We start from the raw sequence: 21,089 nt of genomic DNA on the forward strand, positions 1-21,089 counted from the left end.
ACTATGAAGATCTGCCTTTCTTGTTCTGCCTCTTGGGTATCTATTAAAGCTGTCAGGATGTCAGAGCTCTCATACTAAAGGGCAGAAGAAGGATCATATGAAGATTTTGGCCCCTAGGGATACCTTGTTCTTGTTCATTTAAAGCTCTTTACCAGCTCCATGTGGGGTCTTGTCATATCTCACAAGAAGGCACTAAAAGACAGCAATGCATACTCCATAAATCCAAGACAAAGAGAGCACAATCACTGCCTTTTCAGCAGAGATGGTCCATAGTCTGATTGATGGAGTACTTCTATTTTCAGGTGACTAGGTGGTTTTGAGGAATTGGGTATAGGTTGCAGAGCCTTCCATCTTCTGGTCAGTGACATGTATTGGGGATTGGTCACTGGTGATGGATAGATATTCCTCCCTGATGACTCAATGATGCTCTTTGTATCAGTGCATAGGACATTTGGATGAAATTCTAGGATGATGAAAGTCTTGTTTATAAAGCTACCAAAACTTTCACTAATGACTGTTTCCCTTCCTGTCAGAGAGAAAAATAAGGACAAAGAATATAAAAATTGGCTTCCTGACAGGTGGTAGCTTTTGTAGCTTTAAATAAAGTGTGCAAGGAGTTTTATTAGTACTGTTTATTCCTTTAGTGAACCAAACATCAAAATGTCCGAATCTTCCTTTGTAAAGTGAAAAATTATCCAGCAAATTTTAACTTCCCTTGCAAACTTTGATCTTTTGTGTAGGAAGGGAAAAACAGGTTTGTCAATTTCTAATGTTTCATTGGGAAAACTTCATAGGAATTGCTGCTGTTACAGAAAATTTAAGGTTTGTTCTTTTCGGAGGTAAATGCTTTGAGGTAAAATTTAATTTAGATCCTAAGCACATCTTTTGCTGATGAGTTTACGAAATTGTTTTTGCATGATTATTCTTATGCAATAGAGGAATCTTTAATTTTTGCACAGAGTAGGTAAAACACAAGGACCAACACTACAGTACCTTTAATCTCACTTCGATGATAAGAAAGCATTTTGGGGACATAGAGAGGGAAATTCTTTTTAGAAGTGATGTAAGGATTGGGAGCAGGAAAACAGAATTAGTATCATTAGTATCAGGGATATTATGGAACAGAGATGTCAGTTGATTACTTTAAATCCAGAGAAATTTTCTCTCTACATTTATCTTGTAAAATGAGCAAATTAGCAGTTGGCTGACGTATGTGTAGGGGGAGTTTGTAGAAAGAATGATACTCAACATGACATAAACTATTGCAGTAATTAACCTGGAATCAGCCTGTGCCAAATATAATACATTTTTGTCCACATAACCCCAGGATGTGGATTTGCCTGAGTAACTTAACACTGGGAGAATAGCCTAATTTTACATTTACTGAGCTAACTCCCCTGTTAAATTATTTTATTGCCAGCTCTGAGTAAAAAAAAAAAAAAAATTAAAACATCTAAAGTGCACAGATTCCTATATTTTACAGCTTTGTCTTGAATGTGTATTCAGCAAATTTATTTTAACTGTATATAATTTACATGTAAACAAATAAAAGTAAAATGTAATTACTAGATTTCAGCTGATTTTAGTCTGTAATATGAAAACTTTTGAAAGCAAATATCTGAGAAACTGCTTCAAATATATGCTAATTTATATGAGCTAAATCTTTGTTTTGCAAACTGAAAGTTACTTTACAATAAGTCATTCTTAAAAATTGTGTTGTTTTACATTTGCAAGCATGTTGTGTATAACTGACTCAAAGCCAAACCAATAACTAATATATTTATATCTTTATATCTAAGCAAGTTAGCATTTAAATTACAAATTTGTTCCTCAGTCATACTGCAAGGGATGAGCAATACATTAATGATATAAGATTATATATGGGGATTATTTTTTTTTTCAATATGAATAAGATGGCTGTTTAAAATTCTCTAATTTTCTGTATTTGCCAGGCTGATTTATCTTACAAGTTGAATTAAAACTTTGTGGGTTGGTTCTTACCTTCATTTTCTATATGAGAAGTGAGGAAGAGCTGTGAAATGCACCATCTGTTGGCAAACCATGTCAGCTGGCAGATCGATGCTCATCACCCTGCCCTCTCCTACTGCAGTTTTAGACTGGTATAACACCATTAACTCAAAATGAATTACTTTTGATTTAATCTTGTTTAAGCAAAAGAAGTCACAATGATAGTGTGCAGCATTCTAGAGGACTCTTCATGTTGATTTAAATTACAATCCTTTTAAACTCTGACCTCAGCTCATTTGAATTGTCAACAAAAATGCTCAATAGCACTTGGATTCAGCACAGTGGCTGGAGGAAACTCAAACTGCCTTAACACTCCAGACTTGCTGTTTCTGGGACAGTTGCATCTCAAAGACATTAAACATGATTCTGTTCAATCATAATCCTTTAGATTTTTATCAGTACCATCTCAGTGTCTCAAAACAAGCGCAATGGTGTGCCCTCATAAAACTAAAAACAGAAGCAAATATTGTCATTATTTCCCTTCTGCAAATGATAATACTGAGCCACACTCAAGGCAGAAAAAATCTATAGAATCATGATGAGTTTCAAACGCTACATCCTTCTGCAACACTCAGATAATTTTCAAGACCAGCGTTTCTCTGTCTTCCATTCTATATACCAGTTTCCACTCTGAATGATCAAATAATATTAAAGAAATAAAAACAGGAGAAAGAGTTTATTGCAATTTAAAAATGCAGTTTGGAAAGGATAGAGTTGGAAAGAATCTTGCAGTAACAGTAGGAGGCTACACTGCTGAAGTTGTGCACAAGCTGATAGTAAGTCTGGCTTCTCACAGCACTTGTGCTCCAGACTCTTCCCCAGCTCCGTTGCCCTTTTCTGGACACACTTCAGCACCTCAGTGCCTGTCTTGTCATGAGAAGCCCAAAACCAAACCTAGGATTTGAGATGCGGCCTCACCAGTGCTGAGTTACAGGGGGACAGTCACTGCCCTACTCCCACTGGCCACACTGTCCTGATATAGACCAGGATGCCATTGGCCTTCTTGGCCACCTAAGCACACTGCTGGCTCATATTCAGCCACTGTCAACCACCCCCCCAAGGTCCTTTTCCTTTGGGCAGCTTTCCAGACCCTTGTACCCAAGCCTGTAGCATTGGATGGAGTTGTTTTGACCGTATCATAACTAATGTACACTGTCTAAGTTAGGTAAGAGCTTTATAAGAAAAAAAACAGTGCAAATGCTTTTTGATTTCACCATTCTAAGTAACATCTGAGTTTATACCTTCATATCCTTTGCATAAATTCTGGATTAGAGGGAAGATTTGGAAATGTGACTGAATTAATTTGGTTTTGTGTAGAGAAGATTGTCCTGCAGTAAAAAGCACAGAAACTATTTGCCTTATGTGAATCATTGAGACTATAAGTACCTCTGCATTTGTTGTTCAGGGAACATGCTATCTAAAGTACTGAAGTGCAGAAGAAAACAGAGACCAAGTATATTAGAATTTCCTAACACAAAATTTTTCAGAAGAGATTATTACATGACTTAACCAATTTGAGTGAGGTATTAAATATTTGTCAATAATTGCTTGATATTTTTAACACCCTCTACAGTTACTCAGTTTTTCCCTTTGGATAAGACACTTGCTCTTTAACAGTAAGAATGAAATTGTCATCATAATCTACACTAGTCTTTTAGATATGTTTGCATGTATACAGTGTTGAAGGCTGAGGAGGTGTTGTTGTCTACTACTACATAACAGGAGGATCTAGAAGACCCAGATCCAGAATTGTCAGAGGACTAGATCTCCTCCAAAGGTTCTTTTAATCCTAAAGTATTCTATGATTATATGAATATTTGCATAATAAATGTGACTATTAAAAACAAGCCTTTACAATTCAGAGTAAGATTTTGCTCATTCCATTTTATTCTTAATTTGCTATAATTTTTGTTTGTTCTTTCCTTATGCACTTCAACAGTCTTTGCAATTCTTTCTAGTTTATTCTGGTATCATTTGTTTGCTGTGTCCAGTAATTCTTACCTGTTTTTAAATAACATAAGTTTTAGCTGAAGTCAAAAATGTAATGAACAAATGAATTCATAAATTGTGTATTCAGTGATTGACAAGGGAAAAAAATGTCTAGTAAGGAACACTTACCGAATCCTATTTAACCATTGATTGAGTTGGTCAAACAAAGAGAACAGTTAATTTAGACTAATGTATTGGGAATAAAATGTTAGCATTTCCTTTACAAAGTATTTCCCATATATTATTAAGCTAGCTCTGTCAGTGCTGGCACTTGTGAAAAGCTGAAATGGGGCTCTCTCTTGAAGACTACTGTGGACATTCAATTTTGTTTCTTTATTTCATTGTTTACTGTTGTAAAACCCTTAAAAGTGCTGAGGGAATCAGACAGAGAAAGGAATGTTTTTCAGTGATTGAGTTGAGCAACACTGCAAGGACCCTCAGCTCCAAGTAAGTAAAAGCCTTTTGCACCTCAGAAGTGATCAATATCTTGAATGATCAAGGCCTTTAACTGTTTCTGTGAGACATAAAATATACATGAACAACAGCAGGCAAAGATTAGGAAGCAAAGAACAATTGTCCTGGTACTATCTTCCATTCTACAAGAGGATTGTGTTTTATTCATTTTGATTTTATTTGATATATTTTTTCCAATCTCTTTCCTGAGAAAAGCCAGCTATGCCTATACAGCAGCTATCTTCAAAGTGTCTCTGTGCTGACCTGGGCAAGCGTAACTTTGGAGATACAGTGCTAGCTGAAGGAGCAAATTTGCCTCAAAATGTGACATATCCTTACAGTTGGAGACATGGAGATAACTCACATACAGATACCATTTTGACACTTTCACAAATTAAATAGGATGCTGGAAAAATATCACAGTTTGCATCATTGCAGTCTGAAATCCTGCATTATGCTACTTTTCTTTTTGTTTTCATTGTGGCAAAATCAGGAGGAATAGGAGATAACACATTCTTATGTGAAGAATATAGTGTTTCTATGCTTTATTGATATTTTTATCCAAAGTCTCTTGCATTTTATCACTGAGTGTACAATCTCCAGCCAAACAGATATGATTTGGAATCCCTTCAGGTAAGACGGTAAGAAAGACATGCTTTTCTTGTTATTATGCCTGTTCTCCAGATAAAGAATAAAAGGTTTGATTCCAAAGCTCAATTTGAAAGAGTACTACATTATTTTTTGTTTTTAAAAATGATACCTATTTTCAAATTACATAGCAGTCAGAGGACGGAGATCATTAGCACAGACTAGTTAGATATTCTCTATTTCCTCTTTCAGATTTAACTACAATTGGTTATGGAAGAGGAAATTTGTACCAAGATGCTTCTGACACAGTCTTATCTGCACTTTTCTGTCTGTGACTTCAAGTTCTGACAATGCCATACTTTATGGAGTCTTCTGGCATATGAGTCCTTGTGTAAAATGGTGTATTTAAGACTGGCAGTACACAGACAACTTACATAAAGTTTTATATTAATGACTTTTTAATTGGTACTGATACTGACCTTCCACAGGCTTCTTACTCTAATTTTGTTCAGTAAGTCTCCTGGCATATCACAAAATCTTAGTGATAGTTTGAGTTAACATATCCTGTCAAATATAGTTCAGACTTCATCTTGTTGCAAAATTTTATCTTCTCCTTGAAGATCAGGTAGCAGCCTATCTTCTCTTGTGAGACCCCACCTGGAGTACTGTGTCCAACTGTGGAGCCCTCAATATCAGAAGGATATTGACCACTTGGAGCGAGTCCAGAGGAGGACCACGAAGATGATCAGAGGGCTGGAGCACCTCTCCTATGATGAAAGGCTGCAAGAATTGGGCTTGTTCAGCCTGGAGAAGAGGAGGCTCTGAGGAGACCTCATTGCAGCTTTCCAGTATCTGAAGGGGGCTTATAAGGGTGCTGGGAGAGGCCTTTTTCCAAGAGCCTGTAATGATAGGACAAGGGGTAACGGGTACAAATTGAAAAGAGGGAAATTTAGATTAGACATCAGGAAGAAATTGTTCACAGAGAGGGTGGTGAGGCACTGGAACAGGTTACCCAGAGATGTTGTAGATGCCCCATCCCTGGATGTCTTCAAGGCCAGGCTGGATGTGGCTTTGAGAAACCTGGTCTAGTGCAAGGTGTCCCTGCCGATGGCAGGGGGGTTGGAACTAGATGATCTTTAAGGTCCCTTCCAACCCAAACTATTCTGTGATTCTATGATTCTATGATCTTCTGATATAGTCATTGGAGAGTCTGTTTCCGGTTAATCATCCAAGAATTCAGATCAAACCATTCCATGGGACAGAATGATATTAAAGTTGTAAATGTGATTGTACTAATTTTGCTACAATTTGTTAAGCAACTGTGACAGCCATTAGAAAATCCTAGTTTTGGCCATGACATTCCATCATAGGCATCATCCAGGCATTAGTTCTGTGCGGAATGAGGCAGATTTAGAAGAAGAAAACCTTGAGCCATCATTCCAGAAGGCTTATTCCCATGTTTGTCAATTACAGGTTGATGTAGAAAGTGTTTCTTTGTCTACATTCAGCCTTAGCAAACAAAACGTGTTGTATACACAACCATAGTGCTGGCAAAATTGCAATGTGAAAGCCTGTTCCCATCTACAAAACTCCTTTGGCTTCAATGTCTGAGGATTTCTTCCTTGCTCTGTGGAATTTTTCCAGATGTTTGGACCCTCAGACTGATATCAAATATCCTAATTCAGTAATGAACTCTGAAGGTTTTGAGGCAGTGTTGTAGCATGAAAGTGACTGATAAAGCAAGCTCATTTTAAAAATTCAGTAGTACATATGATTGCTTGTCTTTACAATGTTTTGTGTACAGATATGAATTGTACTGTTTTGGCATCTTTTCCTGCTCTACAGTGACAGATAATGAGCAGAAGAAAAAGAACTGGTTCTGAGAAGTTTTTCATTATGAGCCAAAATATTGTCCCTAATTAAATTCTGAAAACAATGCATATATATATTAATTCAATATTAAATATTGAAAAAATTACCTATATTATGTTTGGTATCTAAAATAAAAATTTTAATTTTTTTGTTACAGCTGTAATGTCATATTGGATAAATAATTTATTGACTGTAAATACAGGATGAATAGAAATACTTATCAAAAAATCCAAAATATATTTTTCACCTTTGGGATCTACCAGGCTGGAGAGAAGTCAGTAATAATTATATGTCACAAAAAGAATTGGATAATGTTAACTTTTAGTTCTTTCCAATTGCTTTATTTTTCATGTCACCATTTCAATTGTTAAAATAAGAGCTTTCATTCTATCTTACTAGCTGTTATTAGGACAAACACTGACTATATGGAGCATCAACCATTGATACAAAAATAATAATAATGTCTAATCAGAAGGGCATTTAGTGATTTCCACAAGTACAACAAATCATATGTAAAACTAGATGGACCAAAGTAAAAGAAAGTGACTGTATTCTGCCTAAAACTCATACTAGCTATCTCATCCCTGAGCTGTGATCCTCAAACTGCAGCCCCATAAAGCCTCTGCATTTCCATCATAAATATTCCCCATGCATATTCTTGGTAGTCTGCCACAATTAGCAATAACATAAACCTAGCTTACAGAAGTGCTCTCCAAGACACTTTCCGTCATCTATCAGCAGTCCTGACTAACCAGGAAGGTCCCAGTTGACTGGAGGTTAGCCACTGTGATGTCCAGGTACAAGAACGGACAGAAGGAGGATCCCGTGAACTACAGGCCTGTCAGTCTGATCTCGGTGTCAAGGAAGGTTATGGAGCAGATGATCTTGACTGCCACCACACAGCATATACAGGACAACCAGGCAATCAGGACCAGTCACCATGGGTTTATGAAAGGCAGGTCCTGCTTGACTGACCCAATCTCCTCCTATGACAGTGTGACCCACTTAGTGGATGAAGGAAAGGCTGTGAATGTTGTCTACCTAGACATTAATAAAACTTTGATAATATTTCCCACAGCATTCTCCTGGAGAAAGTGGATGCTGCTTATAGCTTGGAGGGGCGTAGTCTTCGCTGGGTAAAAAAATGACTGGGTGGATGGGCCCAAAGATTTGTGGTGAATGGAGTTTAAATCCAGTTGGTGGCTGGTCACAAGTGGTGTTCCCCAGGGCTCAGAGTTGAGGCCAGTTCTTTTTAATATCTTTATCAATGACCTGGACGAGGGGATCAGGTGCACTCTCAGTAACTTTGCAGATGCCATCAAGTTGGGTGGGAGTGTTGATCTGCTTGAGCATAGGAAGGATCTTCAGAGGGACCTGGACAGGCTGGGTCAATGGGCTGAGGCCAACAGTATGAGGCTCAACTAGACCAAATTCCAGGTCCTACACTTAGGTCACAACAACCCCATGTAATGCTACAGTCTTGGGGACGAGTGGATGGAAAGCTGCTCAGCAGAAAAGGACCTGGGGGTCAGCAGCCAGCTGGATATGAGTCAGCAGTCGACTGGATTCAGTATCTTTCAGACTATAACCTGCGAGTGAGGCTTCTTGCAAGGCTTCTTGTTAAAGATCCATCCACTTGTAGCAATTGAGGAGGGGACAAGAAAGGACAAAGCAAAGATAAGATGAGTAAATAGGAAAATGGTCATGACATTAAAGCCCATGTTTCAGTCTCTCAACTGAGAAGGCAAAAAGATTCTTTCCCTTGAAAAAGAAATAATTTTAAGCATTCAGGCACCCACTATGAAATTTAAGTACAGTCTCCACTAGCTGATCATTTCTGAGTTGGTGCATGGCTGACTATTTCAGATGCATACTGAGAAACAAAAGATATGCAGGGCTCCTGGTGTTTCAGTGAAGTAGCCTTTATGTCTTCCACCACAGGAAAAAAAAAAAAAAAAGTTTTAGTTTTTCTGTGAGTGCAGAATACATTTGAGGGCATTTAGGTGTATTCCTTAACTTTCCAGGGTTAGTATTCTTATTCTATCATAAGCAAATTACTTCTTCACTTCTCTTCATTTACCCAAATTATACACCCCCATTTTAGTGATATGCAGTGCTAAATTTTATTATTATATTTCTATCTACATATTTGGTTTATTTTCATATTAAGTATTATTATCAAAGCAAATTAATTGGTATAGCATTTTGACTTTTATCCTTTTTCTTTTAAAACAGCCTGGGATGGGTGATTCAACTTTATAAATGCCTCTCTATGTATTTTCTGTACTATGTCTGTCACCTTTTACTGGGGGTGTTTTTATACGCTTGTGCTTTTTGAAACTGGCATAAAGCAGTTAGTAACCTGTTGACCTTGTAAATTAAACATGGGTTTTAAAATGGCAACAGATTATAGAAGACATAAGATAGCCTTAGTTCTTGGTAGCCTTGTTTGCTTTTTGTTATCTTAAGAGGTGGCAGCCTTTGTTGAATACAAACAGATGGGCTTGGGAATGCCTATAGGTTTCTTACCTGCAAATGAATAAATGCAGAGGAGGACAGTTACTTAGTGGATTGTCCACCTATAAAACACAACTATCCACAGAATGAATTAAATATTCAACATGTATAAAAGAGTAGGTTAATTGTAATCATGTGTGAAAATTAATATCTAGGAAAAGAGGAGTATAATAATGTTTTCTCTACATAAACAGATCCCTTTTTAACGCCATTGTGACCACATTACATTCCAAATACTGACATTTAGTTACTTTATAGAAATAAGATATATAGGATAATTTTCTCACAGTGGACCCATGTATAACAAAAACATTATACTCGCTTCAGCCATTGCGTAGTATTGCTGATAAATAGCAGATGTCTCCTACGATGAGTGCATCTGAATAGCAAATGAGCTATTTTTGCATTGCCTGTCACTAATAGTATCATGTTGTGTGCATGAAATGTAAGACATAAGTATTATGAATCTTTTTCTTACATATATCTTACATAAATATGTAGGGCTGGACTTACTATTAAGCACAGGTGAGAAGAGAATATTATGTTGCATAAGAAAGTAATCTGGGAAAATAGTATTCCTGATTCATAATCACTTTATGTAATTTTAGTTGCTCTAAAGGCTGTTAATTGACTTTTGGTTTGTGGTAACAGCAACTGTACCTGTCCATGAAAGAACGAACCTGCTTTGAAAAGGAGGAGAAGCAGGAAATGCACCCATAATTCACAGACAAAGTTAATGGCTTGGCAGTGCATAAGTTACCCACTAAAGCCATACAAATAAAGACTTAGACAAGAGTTATCCAAGAGTTACAGGTTGTTTTTCAACATCTTACATAAATGACAATTGGTCCTCCCAGTCTGGACAAAGTAAACCAAACTAAACTCTCTTTATCAAAAATCACTCATTCTAACTTTTTTGGGTTCGTACATTTCAAGGTCAATAGGTGCCATTTTTATAAACTAATGTGTATTGTTTTCTGTATTCCTGCATAACTAGTGCATAGGCTTCCTGAATAAATGAGCAATAAAAATGTCCAATAGGTATGCTTGAACTAGAGTGTACATATTAAGCAACAATATTGATTTCATAATTTCCAGAATAAAATCACTCTCTTTCATGAGTTCTTGTGATTAATTAATAACACTGTTAAAAGCTTTCAGCTTATTGATAACTAAAATGACCTGCTTCACCTTTCAGCCATTAAATTCTGTTACTTTGTCTAATCTGCTGAACTTGAAATATTATCATCTTTCTGTCGCTCTCTACTTGCTAATTTCAATCAACTCATTTTTTATCAATTACTTTATTGATGGATAAAAACAGAGCTGACTGAATCTTTCTCATAAAAGATGTTTCTTTTCTTGAGGTTCTTTAAATTATTTACAGTTCCTCAGTGTTGTTCTTGCATTGAGGACTCAGTATTCCATAACTGTGGGCACATGATAAACTGAATATGATAACCTAACCTATTCCATTAGTGTCCTCCTTTTTGTATACTCAAGGAGTTATTGCTGAGGATCCTGCATATGATTAAGATCCTTATTGTATAAGTACATATCATCTGCTATAAAGTTGGCCAAACTGAAATTTACATTTCTGACTTCTACTAGCTTGTTAGATATCAATCACTTGCCCTCTGTATGGCTTACCACTTTCCCAATTGGTATGTTAGCTGCAAATGGTTTCTCCAAGAGCACACTGCAAAAGTCACTGTTTAGCAATGATTCTTTTTGTGCATACATGCTTTTGGAAACTTAGCTATTAGAGAATTTTGAATCATGCTGTATGTGCCTTGCTAATTTTTTATCAGCTGAGTTTTTAATCAAATTGTCATGTAGTACCAAACAAAACATCATTCCAAGGTCCAGTTATATCAACAGGATTGTTTTAAGCAATCCAAAGTTAAATCACATCAAATGATGTAAATTACTTTGAAAATATTTTTGCCCAGGAAGCCATTATGTTACCATTAACTGTATTTCTTTCCTCACTTTATTTATTGAGTCTGTCATACACATTATTTTATTTGGGATTGCTGTCAGTTGAACGGGCCTGTAATTACACAGGTCATTCTATGTCTGCTGCTCAAATATTTCCAGACTAGAACCTATCTAAAATTCTTCCGGTGCCTTCCCCTACTTCTCAAGGTTTACTAAAATCAACAATAATGGTATCTAATATTTTTAAACAACCTACTCTTTTAAAACTTCCCATACTATACCCTTGCTCACTGGAAATACAGATTTTTTTTTTCTTTCTCCATTTCCCTTCCTTTTTTTAGTAAATTTCTTTCCATTTAAATTTCATTATAAATATGAAGAAATCTCTGGAAATTAAATTTTGTCCTTTCTAAAAACTGGTAATTTTTTCCCTATTATAGTGGTGTGACAACGCAGGGAGAACATCTCTTTTCATTTGCTTTACTGTTAAGGAGAATATTTTCCAGCTTTATTCTCTCCTGCTTGTTCAGCTCTTTTGGTATTGTAATTGCTGCTTGTTTTACTTAGATTATCTGTATATGTGAAAGAAGCAAGAAATCTTGATTGCCATAAGATTCTAGAAAACTGCATATAGTGCAGGAAAAATGCAGCACACCTTAAAGCAGATCAAAAACTCCTCAATGCCTTATGGATTTTTGGGGGGGAAAAACCTGAAACTACCTACATGGCAGATAATAGGCTCTGCTGCTCCAACATTCTACCCTTGCATTCACTAAATATTAATAATAATTCACTAATAATAAAGATAGCTTGTAGCATTTTTTTTTTTTCCCCCCTTGTGGAATGGCTTAGGCCTTCACTGGCTAGATGACACATTTAACCTGGATAAGTGACCGGCTCCAGTACATTGATTCTAAGGTTCTTCGTGGATTTTGAATTTTCCCCAGCATTCTCTGTCTTGGAGTTTTATGGGCCAGTAACCTAAATTTATCTCTTGTGTTTAAGAGGACTTTTTTTCCTAATTGGAGGCAAATGTATTTGTAAAGAGATCTAACTAGCAGAACACTATTACTTTGTGTAGCAAGTCAAAGGCTCTGTTACCAGTTTGCTCAAAAAGCTATCATTATATTCATAATTCCCTAACCATTGCTAGGGAGTGAAGTTTGCCTTCTGTACTGTGCAATAATTTCCCAGTGGTACTTTTATTTGAAATGTAAATTTTCCTACATATTTTTTTTTATTATTAACATTATCTGTTTGGAAAAGTGCATATGTTTCTGTGCCCAGATTTCATAAGGAATTAGTACACTAAGGGCTTGAGTCACTGCTGCCTCGTTCCAGCTTTATGCCACTGTAGCTTTGCTGTTTACAAAGCACAGCTTAAAACTGAAGTAACGCAGTGGTGTAGTGAGATCTAAGTGTTAATTGAAATTATACTCATTTGGTGTAATTCTACTTTGCTGAGCCATAATACAAGCAAGGAGCTGGAGGCAATAAGAAAATCACTGGAAGTGCTTACATAGCCAAATTGGATATATGGGATGGCTACCAGCAGATTTTGGAGAACACTCATAACCTAATACTATTATGGGGTTTTTATGTCTCTTTTCTGATTCTAAAACTAGAAAACATTTTACAATATGAATGGATATTAAGGGCAAGGACTAAGTATCTGCATGTTAAAATGTGATTAATAATGGTGAAAATAGGGAGCCCTTATCTACTGTAACAGCAGATTGAAGCTAGAAGTAATTAAAATGGCATCAAAATATGATACATGGTTTTCGAAAAGACGTTGTTGCAATCTGCATCCAATCTTGCAGAGGTGCATGCTTCTGGACACCTCTATCAGAATGCTCCATACAATTACTAATGTGTTTAGAGATGTAGATTGCGTCCTCTGTATGGCTTTAAGCATCTGATTTAGGTGCCTCCTCATTTCAGAATGTTTCCTTTAATCATTCTTCTCTTTAATATATGCCTGATGTAAAATATCTACCACAACTCTTTTCATAAAGAAATGCTGGAAAATGTGAGGCTGTTAGAAACCTTCAGCAAAAAGAACCAATTCAGAAATGTGCAATATAGGGTTGATCCAGTCAGTTTTTCCACATTGATTATGAAGTAAATACAATTTGACGGTATCACTTTATATTCAGCGTCAATCCAGCAGTGTTTCAAAAAGAATCATTTAACAATGAATAATGCTTGATTGTAGATCTCTGCAGTAAATTAGAATATCCTAATTTAATAGAATATGATCTCTTATTTGCCAGCTAACATACAGATTGCCTTATAAATCATGCAGTAGTGTGGTTATAGAATAACACTATACTGAATTATATTTCATTACTCCCTATTGAACAGTCATGTTTCTGCCATATAATGTAATTTTCCATCTTTTAACTTAGTTCCTTTTACTAACAGAAAATACAAATTAGTCCTGAGGAAAAATACTTACTGGGGGCCAGCAATTAACTTTGCATTTCAGGGAAAGACACCAAGTATGTGAAAATCATTAAAATGCTTATTTGTTTTTCACCTCACTGTATGTACCTTTTATGTATTTAATGAATCATAATGAATATAACACCACAGCTGAGGAGATCAAAGACAGTAGGTAAGTCTATAGATTAATGTGGTTCCAGACACAGGCTTTCTGTAAAGTCTGTTCTTGTTCACATCAGTCACTGACACTTCAGAAAGAGGTTTCTCCTGAACTCTTCATCTGTTAATGATTCAAATACATGAGGTGAATTATATGGTTTTTATTATTACCTTAGCAGTATTTTTCCTGGTTATCTTGCTTAGAATTCATGCTAAAGAATCATATGCTCCCAAAACATGCAGCAGCAAATGTTTGGAGGGAGACAGACCTTTTCTACTAATTAAAAATAGCAAAGAACTTACTGAGCAAGTGAGGTGTAATTAAAGAGTTAAACTAATGTTATATCCAAAGTAATTCCTACAAACTGGGAAAGACTGATAAAAAAAGGTTGAGGCTACCTCCATGGTAGAACTGAAAGGCTTTATCACAAAGCGTATATCCCTGTTTTTCAGTATTTTGGGATAGGGATAGCTGAACATCCCAAGTAGTAACTTGGGTTGCTGCAGTACTTACGAGCATATTTTTAGCATCTGTTAATTTGAGGACGTCCAGTTGGATTTGGCAAGCGACTAATTTGTGTTTTGGAACATTGAGACATTGCTTCGGAAGTTGAAAAATTTGGCCAGGGATATTTACTTGTTTCAGTATTATGATGGAAGCCTGTTGACTGGAGGTCCCAATGGATTGAAGTTCAATGGGTTTTAAAGTCCCTTAGATCCAGAGCATCCAGGAACCTCAGGGAGACATGTGCATGCGAGAAATGCAAGGGATGTATGAAAAGCCACGTAATCATAAAGTAAGATTTCTTGTGAACATAAGCAGCTCAAATATTACAGAAGCTACAAAAACCTGCAGTTAACTGTTTCATCTTCTTATTTCTTTAGGGGTTTCAAATCTCCTTTCATCTTTTCAGATGGGATTCTCTAACAAGCTCAGCACTGGCCTCACACTGTTCCTGCAGACATCACTGGGGGTGTTATCCGGGGCTTAATAGGAATAATTAGAACAAACCTGAACACTTGGAAAAATCCTGTTGACCTGGTTTGTGGTTTCTGACATGTAAAAGTAAATGTTTGAAGGTTTAGGTGAAAAATCTTTTTTTGTGAAAAAAGAGGCAATTTTCTCACCTGTAGAAAAAGAATCAACAACAAAAGCACCAGCCAACACAAGCTTCTCCTCTGAATTATTAAAAAATTTAATTTGATATACCACAGTCTTACCTTTACAGTTTCGTGCATCTTGTTGCTGGCCCTTGTTAGTACAAGCTACTTGATTTACCCTGAGGGAGAGAATTCATTTACTTTTTAATGAGATGTAAGAGTATCCAGACTTCAGTCAAGAAATGACCCAGTGATCCAGCCATGGACTAACATTGCTGTATTTAATTTTATTTTCTATTTCTAGCTGGACAGTGCCACTTCTCTCATCCAGGCAGCTAAAAATCTGATGAACGCTGTGGTCCTTACAGTGAAAGCATCGTATGTGGCTTCTACTAAATATCAGAAGGTCTATGGTACTGCTGCAGTGAACTCACCAGTTGTGTCTTGGAAGATGAAGGCACCCGAGAAGAAACCTCTAGTAAAGAGAGAAAAACCAGAAGAATATCAGACAAGAGTGAGAAGAGGGTCCCAGAAGAAACATATTTCCCCTGTACAGGCCTTAAGTGAATTTAAAGCTATGGATTCATTCTAAAACACTAAGCTTTACCAGGAGGGTTTTATATTCTTTTTGTATGCATACCTGCCGACTTGTATGCGTCTGGCATGGGGTGGGGGAAGCAGTGTCAATTTGCATGCAACCTGAGACTCTATTGAAGTAACTAACTTTCTGCAATGCCGAAATTTAGGGCACTCTCTTATGATGTTAAATGGAAATATTCCAAGCTTACTTTTTAAACTAAACTATAGCCTTGAATTGGCCAAAGAATTTGCATCACAGGGGTACATGTGGATTAAATAATAAATTCAAGTCTAAATCCAGAAATTTTTATGCATGCAAGAAACATTAGGTTGGCAGGTATATTAAGTGAAAAAAAATGGAATTGTAATGGTAGACCATAAAGCTTGTATTGCTTCTGTTCCAGTGCAAAAATGTACTAGCCAATATGCTTAAATGTGTGGCCCAATAATTAAATGATATAACTTTTAAGTCATCTTCATTATAGTATGTGAATTTTTAAAACAGACGAACTAATTCATCTTAAAAATGCTTCTTTTAAACCATATTTTTTTTCTTTATATTCTAGTAGTGTTATGATTGCTCACATTTCAGTTATTCCCATGAATATGACCAGAGGTTTACTTTTGCCAATTGAATTCCTTATGGTGGAGTATGAAGCACAATATGGTGATTGACATTGCCTTTTATATTATGATTATTATGATTATTATTATAATATTAGTAATAGAAGACCTGGTGGTGGAATGTTTAGAGACACGGAAACTGACAGTGTGAGAATTTAGAGGCAAATATGTAGGTGTAGCTTGGATTACAGGTATCTGACATACCATTGTAACCACTAACTCAATAAACTCATTTAACCTTGAAATCCTCAATACGGCTTATCTCTTTTAATGCACAGATATCTCCTGCATTATAGCTGATGTAGACAGTGATTAATTTTGTCTCATTCTTTTTTTTTTCTTTTTTATTTTATTTTGGTGAAGGAAAGACAACATTACATTGCTTATCTCATTTCTTATAAATAGGATAACCGAACATGGTCAGCAGGTCAAAAGCAGAGTTTAAATCTGAGAGACATTTAAAACCTCAGTACATGAGATATACATGTCAAGTGTGGGATGAAATTATTTGTTTGAACACAACACCTCAGAAACAGCATAAAGATAGTTCATTTTATTAACCTTAAAAGGTTGACATCTCAGAACTTTGGAAATCATCTATTGTGCTACACTGTATAGGTCTGTAAAAAGACCACTGCACAACAAAAGGCATTATTATTCCCTTTTAGCCCCAACAGCTGACTCAACTGAAGAGATTGTATTATTGTTATGAAATGGTCTTGATATATATGAAAATAAAACAATGAGCATGATTTTTTTTTCTTATAATTAAATACTACCAACTTAACAGAACATTCATGACCTCCTAAGGGATTTGAAACACTGTGATGAACGATGAGGTATATAAGTGACATGTATCTCCCTTACAGTGTTTTTGAGAGATGTTAGGATGCTTGTCACACATATGTTGATTATTCCTCAGAATAGCAACATAGCTAATTTTCTTCTATTGCCCTCCTACACAGTCTTTATAAAGAAATGTGCTCTCAGAGGTCTTTTAAGAAATTGCTATTTTTGCTTTGTTTAGTTCTACTGTATAATGAAAAGGTTCCACAATCAGAACTGGAAACTGTGCATGTGATCAAAATATGTTAGAAGATGCAGGGAAGTCCTTGAAGAGCTCTGTAGTCTGACACAGACTGGCATGACTTGTGGTACCAATGAAATACCTAAAAGTATTTGGGATATTTACAAACAAAATTGCAAAGGCAAAAGATGTATACTGAGTTTAAAGGAAAAATAGCAAATAACAAAAATGTCTCAATGTGGTGCATGAAGAAAGAAAACAGGCAATTGGCCACAAATAAAAGTAATAGCACTTCTTCAGAAGTGTTTTGGTCCAAAACTCTGATGGGTTAACTGAATGGTTGCTTTAAAATTACGTTGTTGTTGTAAGAGGCATCCCAGCCTTAGAGATCTTTAGAAGAAGAAAGAACATAAACAATGAGATCTTTGGACAACTCTTGTAGAGTCTCCACTGATTAAGGCTTCATAGGCAAAGAGGGAAACTGTAATGCAAGGAATCCTTTACCAGTCAAAATAGGGACAGTGTCTGCAAAATGCTAAGGAAAATGAGACTCTGAAGGTAAAAGTCAAAATTATATTAAGCAACTTAGTGCTCTTGAATTAGTGTCCTACTTTAGGATAGATTATTTGCCTTTTGAAGGGGCCTACCTATGCTTTAAGTATCTCTATGGTAGCATGATAAAATTTAATGTTGATAAAAGAAAAGTAATGCACAAGAAAACGAGAACCAAAGCACAATCAGAACTGGTGCTCAGCTCATGTAGTAAAGCCAATATAATGTTAAGATTTATGAGAAGAGGTTTAAGAGAGAAAGAGGAAAATATTGGATGATACTATATATCAGGGATGTGCCTATGTTTGAGTACTTCATGCAGTTTTTATCAGCTCATCAGAAAGAAGAAATTGTGATGGATGGACACATACATGCAAACATGAGGAGGATTACGAAGTCTGGAATTACTTTTGTATGAGGAGAGACTAAATAAGGTAAGGGTCTCCACTCTTCAGGGTCATCAACAGTGAGGCTATGAGATGAATAAATAAGGAACAAGTAATCACTCATCCTTATAACTTAAAAATTAGGAGTGACACAATTAACTAACAAACAACAAGTTCAATATTAAAAACAAACAAACAAATTTTTTTAAATAAGTAAATTGTGGAATTCATTTTCACAATGTCACAGTTGCCACAATGATAAAAATTCCGTTGATTACACCAATGAGGAATTCGTCCCACAGACTTTCCGTCTTGAAATCATACAGATGTTAAAGATCCAGAAGACTTTGAAGTCTAAAGTGTAGGCATAAAATAACGTGTGTGGATTTTGGAAATGTTCACTACAGCCCCTCCACCACTGGCACAAGGTAACTCATGTCACCAGCAGAATATAATGAAGAACTACTGGACCTCCACAACCTTTGATCAGAAAGTCATTTTTTCTCATGACTATCACCTTGGTTCACAAGCCAAGTGTATAGGTACCATACATATTCCTGTATACATATAAACTTGAAAATCTTCTCTTCAAAATGTACCTACAGTGCAAGAGAAGCAATTACATTACTATTTCTAAAATAGTATATGTTTCTTGATGGCAGAATTCAGTTATTTTAAAATATTTTTTTGTTTCCAGCAGATGAATGTACAGCAAATGACTAGTTTGAAGCTTAGTATGGAGGTCAGGCAGGCATCCCTGAGCTAGAGACAGTTTCTATCCCAGTGTGGTCATTTATGCTGTAGTCACTGTTCTTTTTATTTACATGCCAGGAATTGTTTCTTTTCAAAGTGAAACTAGAAGCTGAAGATACAAGAGGGAGTTATATCCTTCTTCCAGAAAAGGCTGTGTCTTTTAACCTGCAGCCATAAGAAGGCAGCTAGATAAAAGGATTTGGCTTACTTCTTATCTTAATAAAATATGGAAAAAGGACTAGCAGTTTATAATATAATAATCCTTAAGCAAGAACAGCAGCCAATTTATGAATGAAGAAGTCAGAGAAAACAGGAAGCCTGCAAACTTTTAGGTAAATTGCAAAATAATTTTCCTAAAATTATTTTTTTCCTTACTGGTCTATTTATTAAAAATTTGAAAGTAAGAAGAGAGTTAAAATAGCTAAATATATATTCTAGGTCAAGGAGTTAGTAGTCAAGGAGCTAGGCATATTGCTGCAAAGGAATAGGTGGTTTGGATGGGGCAGAGAAATGAAACCTAAGTGTAAAATAACATAGTACATTACTCAAACATAGTACTTTCTTATGTTTCATCCCCATTGATCTTGATTACATCGTTAGATTTATGCATGAGTTTAAGTGCTTGGCTGCATATAAATGATAGTATTCATATGCTTGAAGTTTAACAAATGCTTTGATAATAAGGAAGCAGGGGATAAAGCTCAGTGCAGATTCACTTTGATCCAGTATTTTCTTGCTGCTGTGTCCTTAGAGTGTGAAATACCAATCAATAGTTCAGTTCTTTCTTATTTTAAAAAGAGGTGGACCAAGGTGTGGAAATAATCCAACAAAGACAAAAATACTGGGTAGATATTTTTATAACTAGCACACTTCACATGAAAGCTGGACAAAACAAGATTCCTGTGTTTCTATGAAACTCAAGTTTAATAAAGATTATGTATATCTATAGGCTTAAAATTACATTTCTGCATATAAAAATGTAGATTTCAATGGCATTTTTAAGCAAAAACTAAGGGTAGGGTTTGTGGTTTGGGTTTTTTTTGGTGGTCTTTTTTGTTTGTTTGTTTGTTTGTTTTTTTAAATGAACTCCCCATTATGAATCTAAATTAAAGGCTTACAATGGAAATAGGGCAATGAATCTCCTTTCAGTCTATAAATGTGCCTTCAAACAACCTTTCAGGTCAGACTTGGTTGTTCTGTTATTTTTTCAAGACAGAAGATACATATGTGTGAGGACAAAGAAAGAAGCTGAAATAAGGAGAAGTTTTTGGTTTGAACCTCATCAGTAGTTGGTCCAGAAGAGAAAGTTCATAGCTGAAGCTGTGTTCAATGACAGACACATTATCCCTTGTCATCTCAGCAGTGAATTCAAGCATTTATTTGGAAGTTAAGCACATGAAGAACTTCTTGTTTTATCTGCAGAGATCAGGAATAGTCAAGAATTTTCCGGGTTTCTCACTGAATGACCAAGTGCATTCCCAAGCATGGGTTCACACATTACTCTTGCTTTAGATATTTTTCCCTTTATGGCTCAGTTAACACCAAACTATGGAGAACTTGACAGCTTGATAAAAGCTGTGGGAGGTAGAAATGTATTTTTGTGCTCTAGTTATACCTTTAAGGGAATAAATATTTAATGACTTGAGCAATATTTCCTTCTTTTGATAATGTTAGATGAGGTGTCATAGGTGAGTAGCTATTACCCAATATTAGCCTCTCCCTTTGGGTAAAATATCAAAGTGCCAGTGTTGTTTGGTAATTCCTGCATAATAATGGACTTGGAAAGTAATGCATCTTTGCAGAATGTGAAATGTTTGTACTTAGTTGCTTCATCCCAGCTCACTAAAAATTAAATACAAAGAAGAAAGAGAAATTAAGTAACGTTTCCAAAGCCCTCTAGAATATTCAGACATAATGACTTTGCTAGAAGGATGTATTTGATCTATTATTTCTTTTTCTGAAACATTTCATGTGGAAATTATAAAAAAAAGATTCCTTGGCCTGCATTTCTAGGAGGTCATCATAAATTGTCTTAACAGCTGTATCTCCTCAGTGAACCATAGTTTTGGCTG

General features: G+C 35.8%; 1 protein-coding gene across 1 annotated transcript in view; it reads left to right on the forward strand.

Annotated features, from left to right (window-relative positions):
• Positions 1-16,551, forward strand: part of LOC104512632 (catenin alpha-2) — a gene marked incomplete at its 5' end in the record, with an annotated part of 41,838 nt that extends 25,287 nt beyond the window's left edge. The window contains one exon of the mRNA XM_010155687.1: positions 15,401-16,551. Coding sequence (XP_010153989.1) covers positions 15,401-15,688 — 288 coding nt within the window. The remainder of the gene's footprint in view (positions 1-15,400) is intronic.
• Positions 16,552-21,089: the final 4,538 nt, after the last annotated feature.

This window comes from Eurypyga helias, unplaced genomic scaffold (assembly GCF_000690775.1).
Source record: "Eurypyga helias isolate BGI_N326 unplaced genomic scaffold, ASM69077v1 scaffold11797, whole genome shotgun sequence".
NCBI classification, from domain to species: domain Eukaryota; kingdom Metazoa; phylum Chordata; class Aves; order Eurypygiformes; family Eurypygidae; genus Eurypyga; species Eurypyga helias.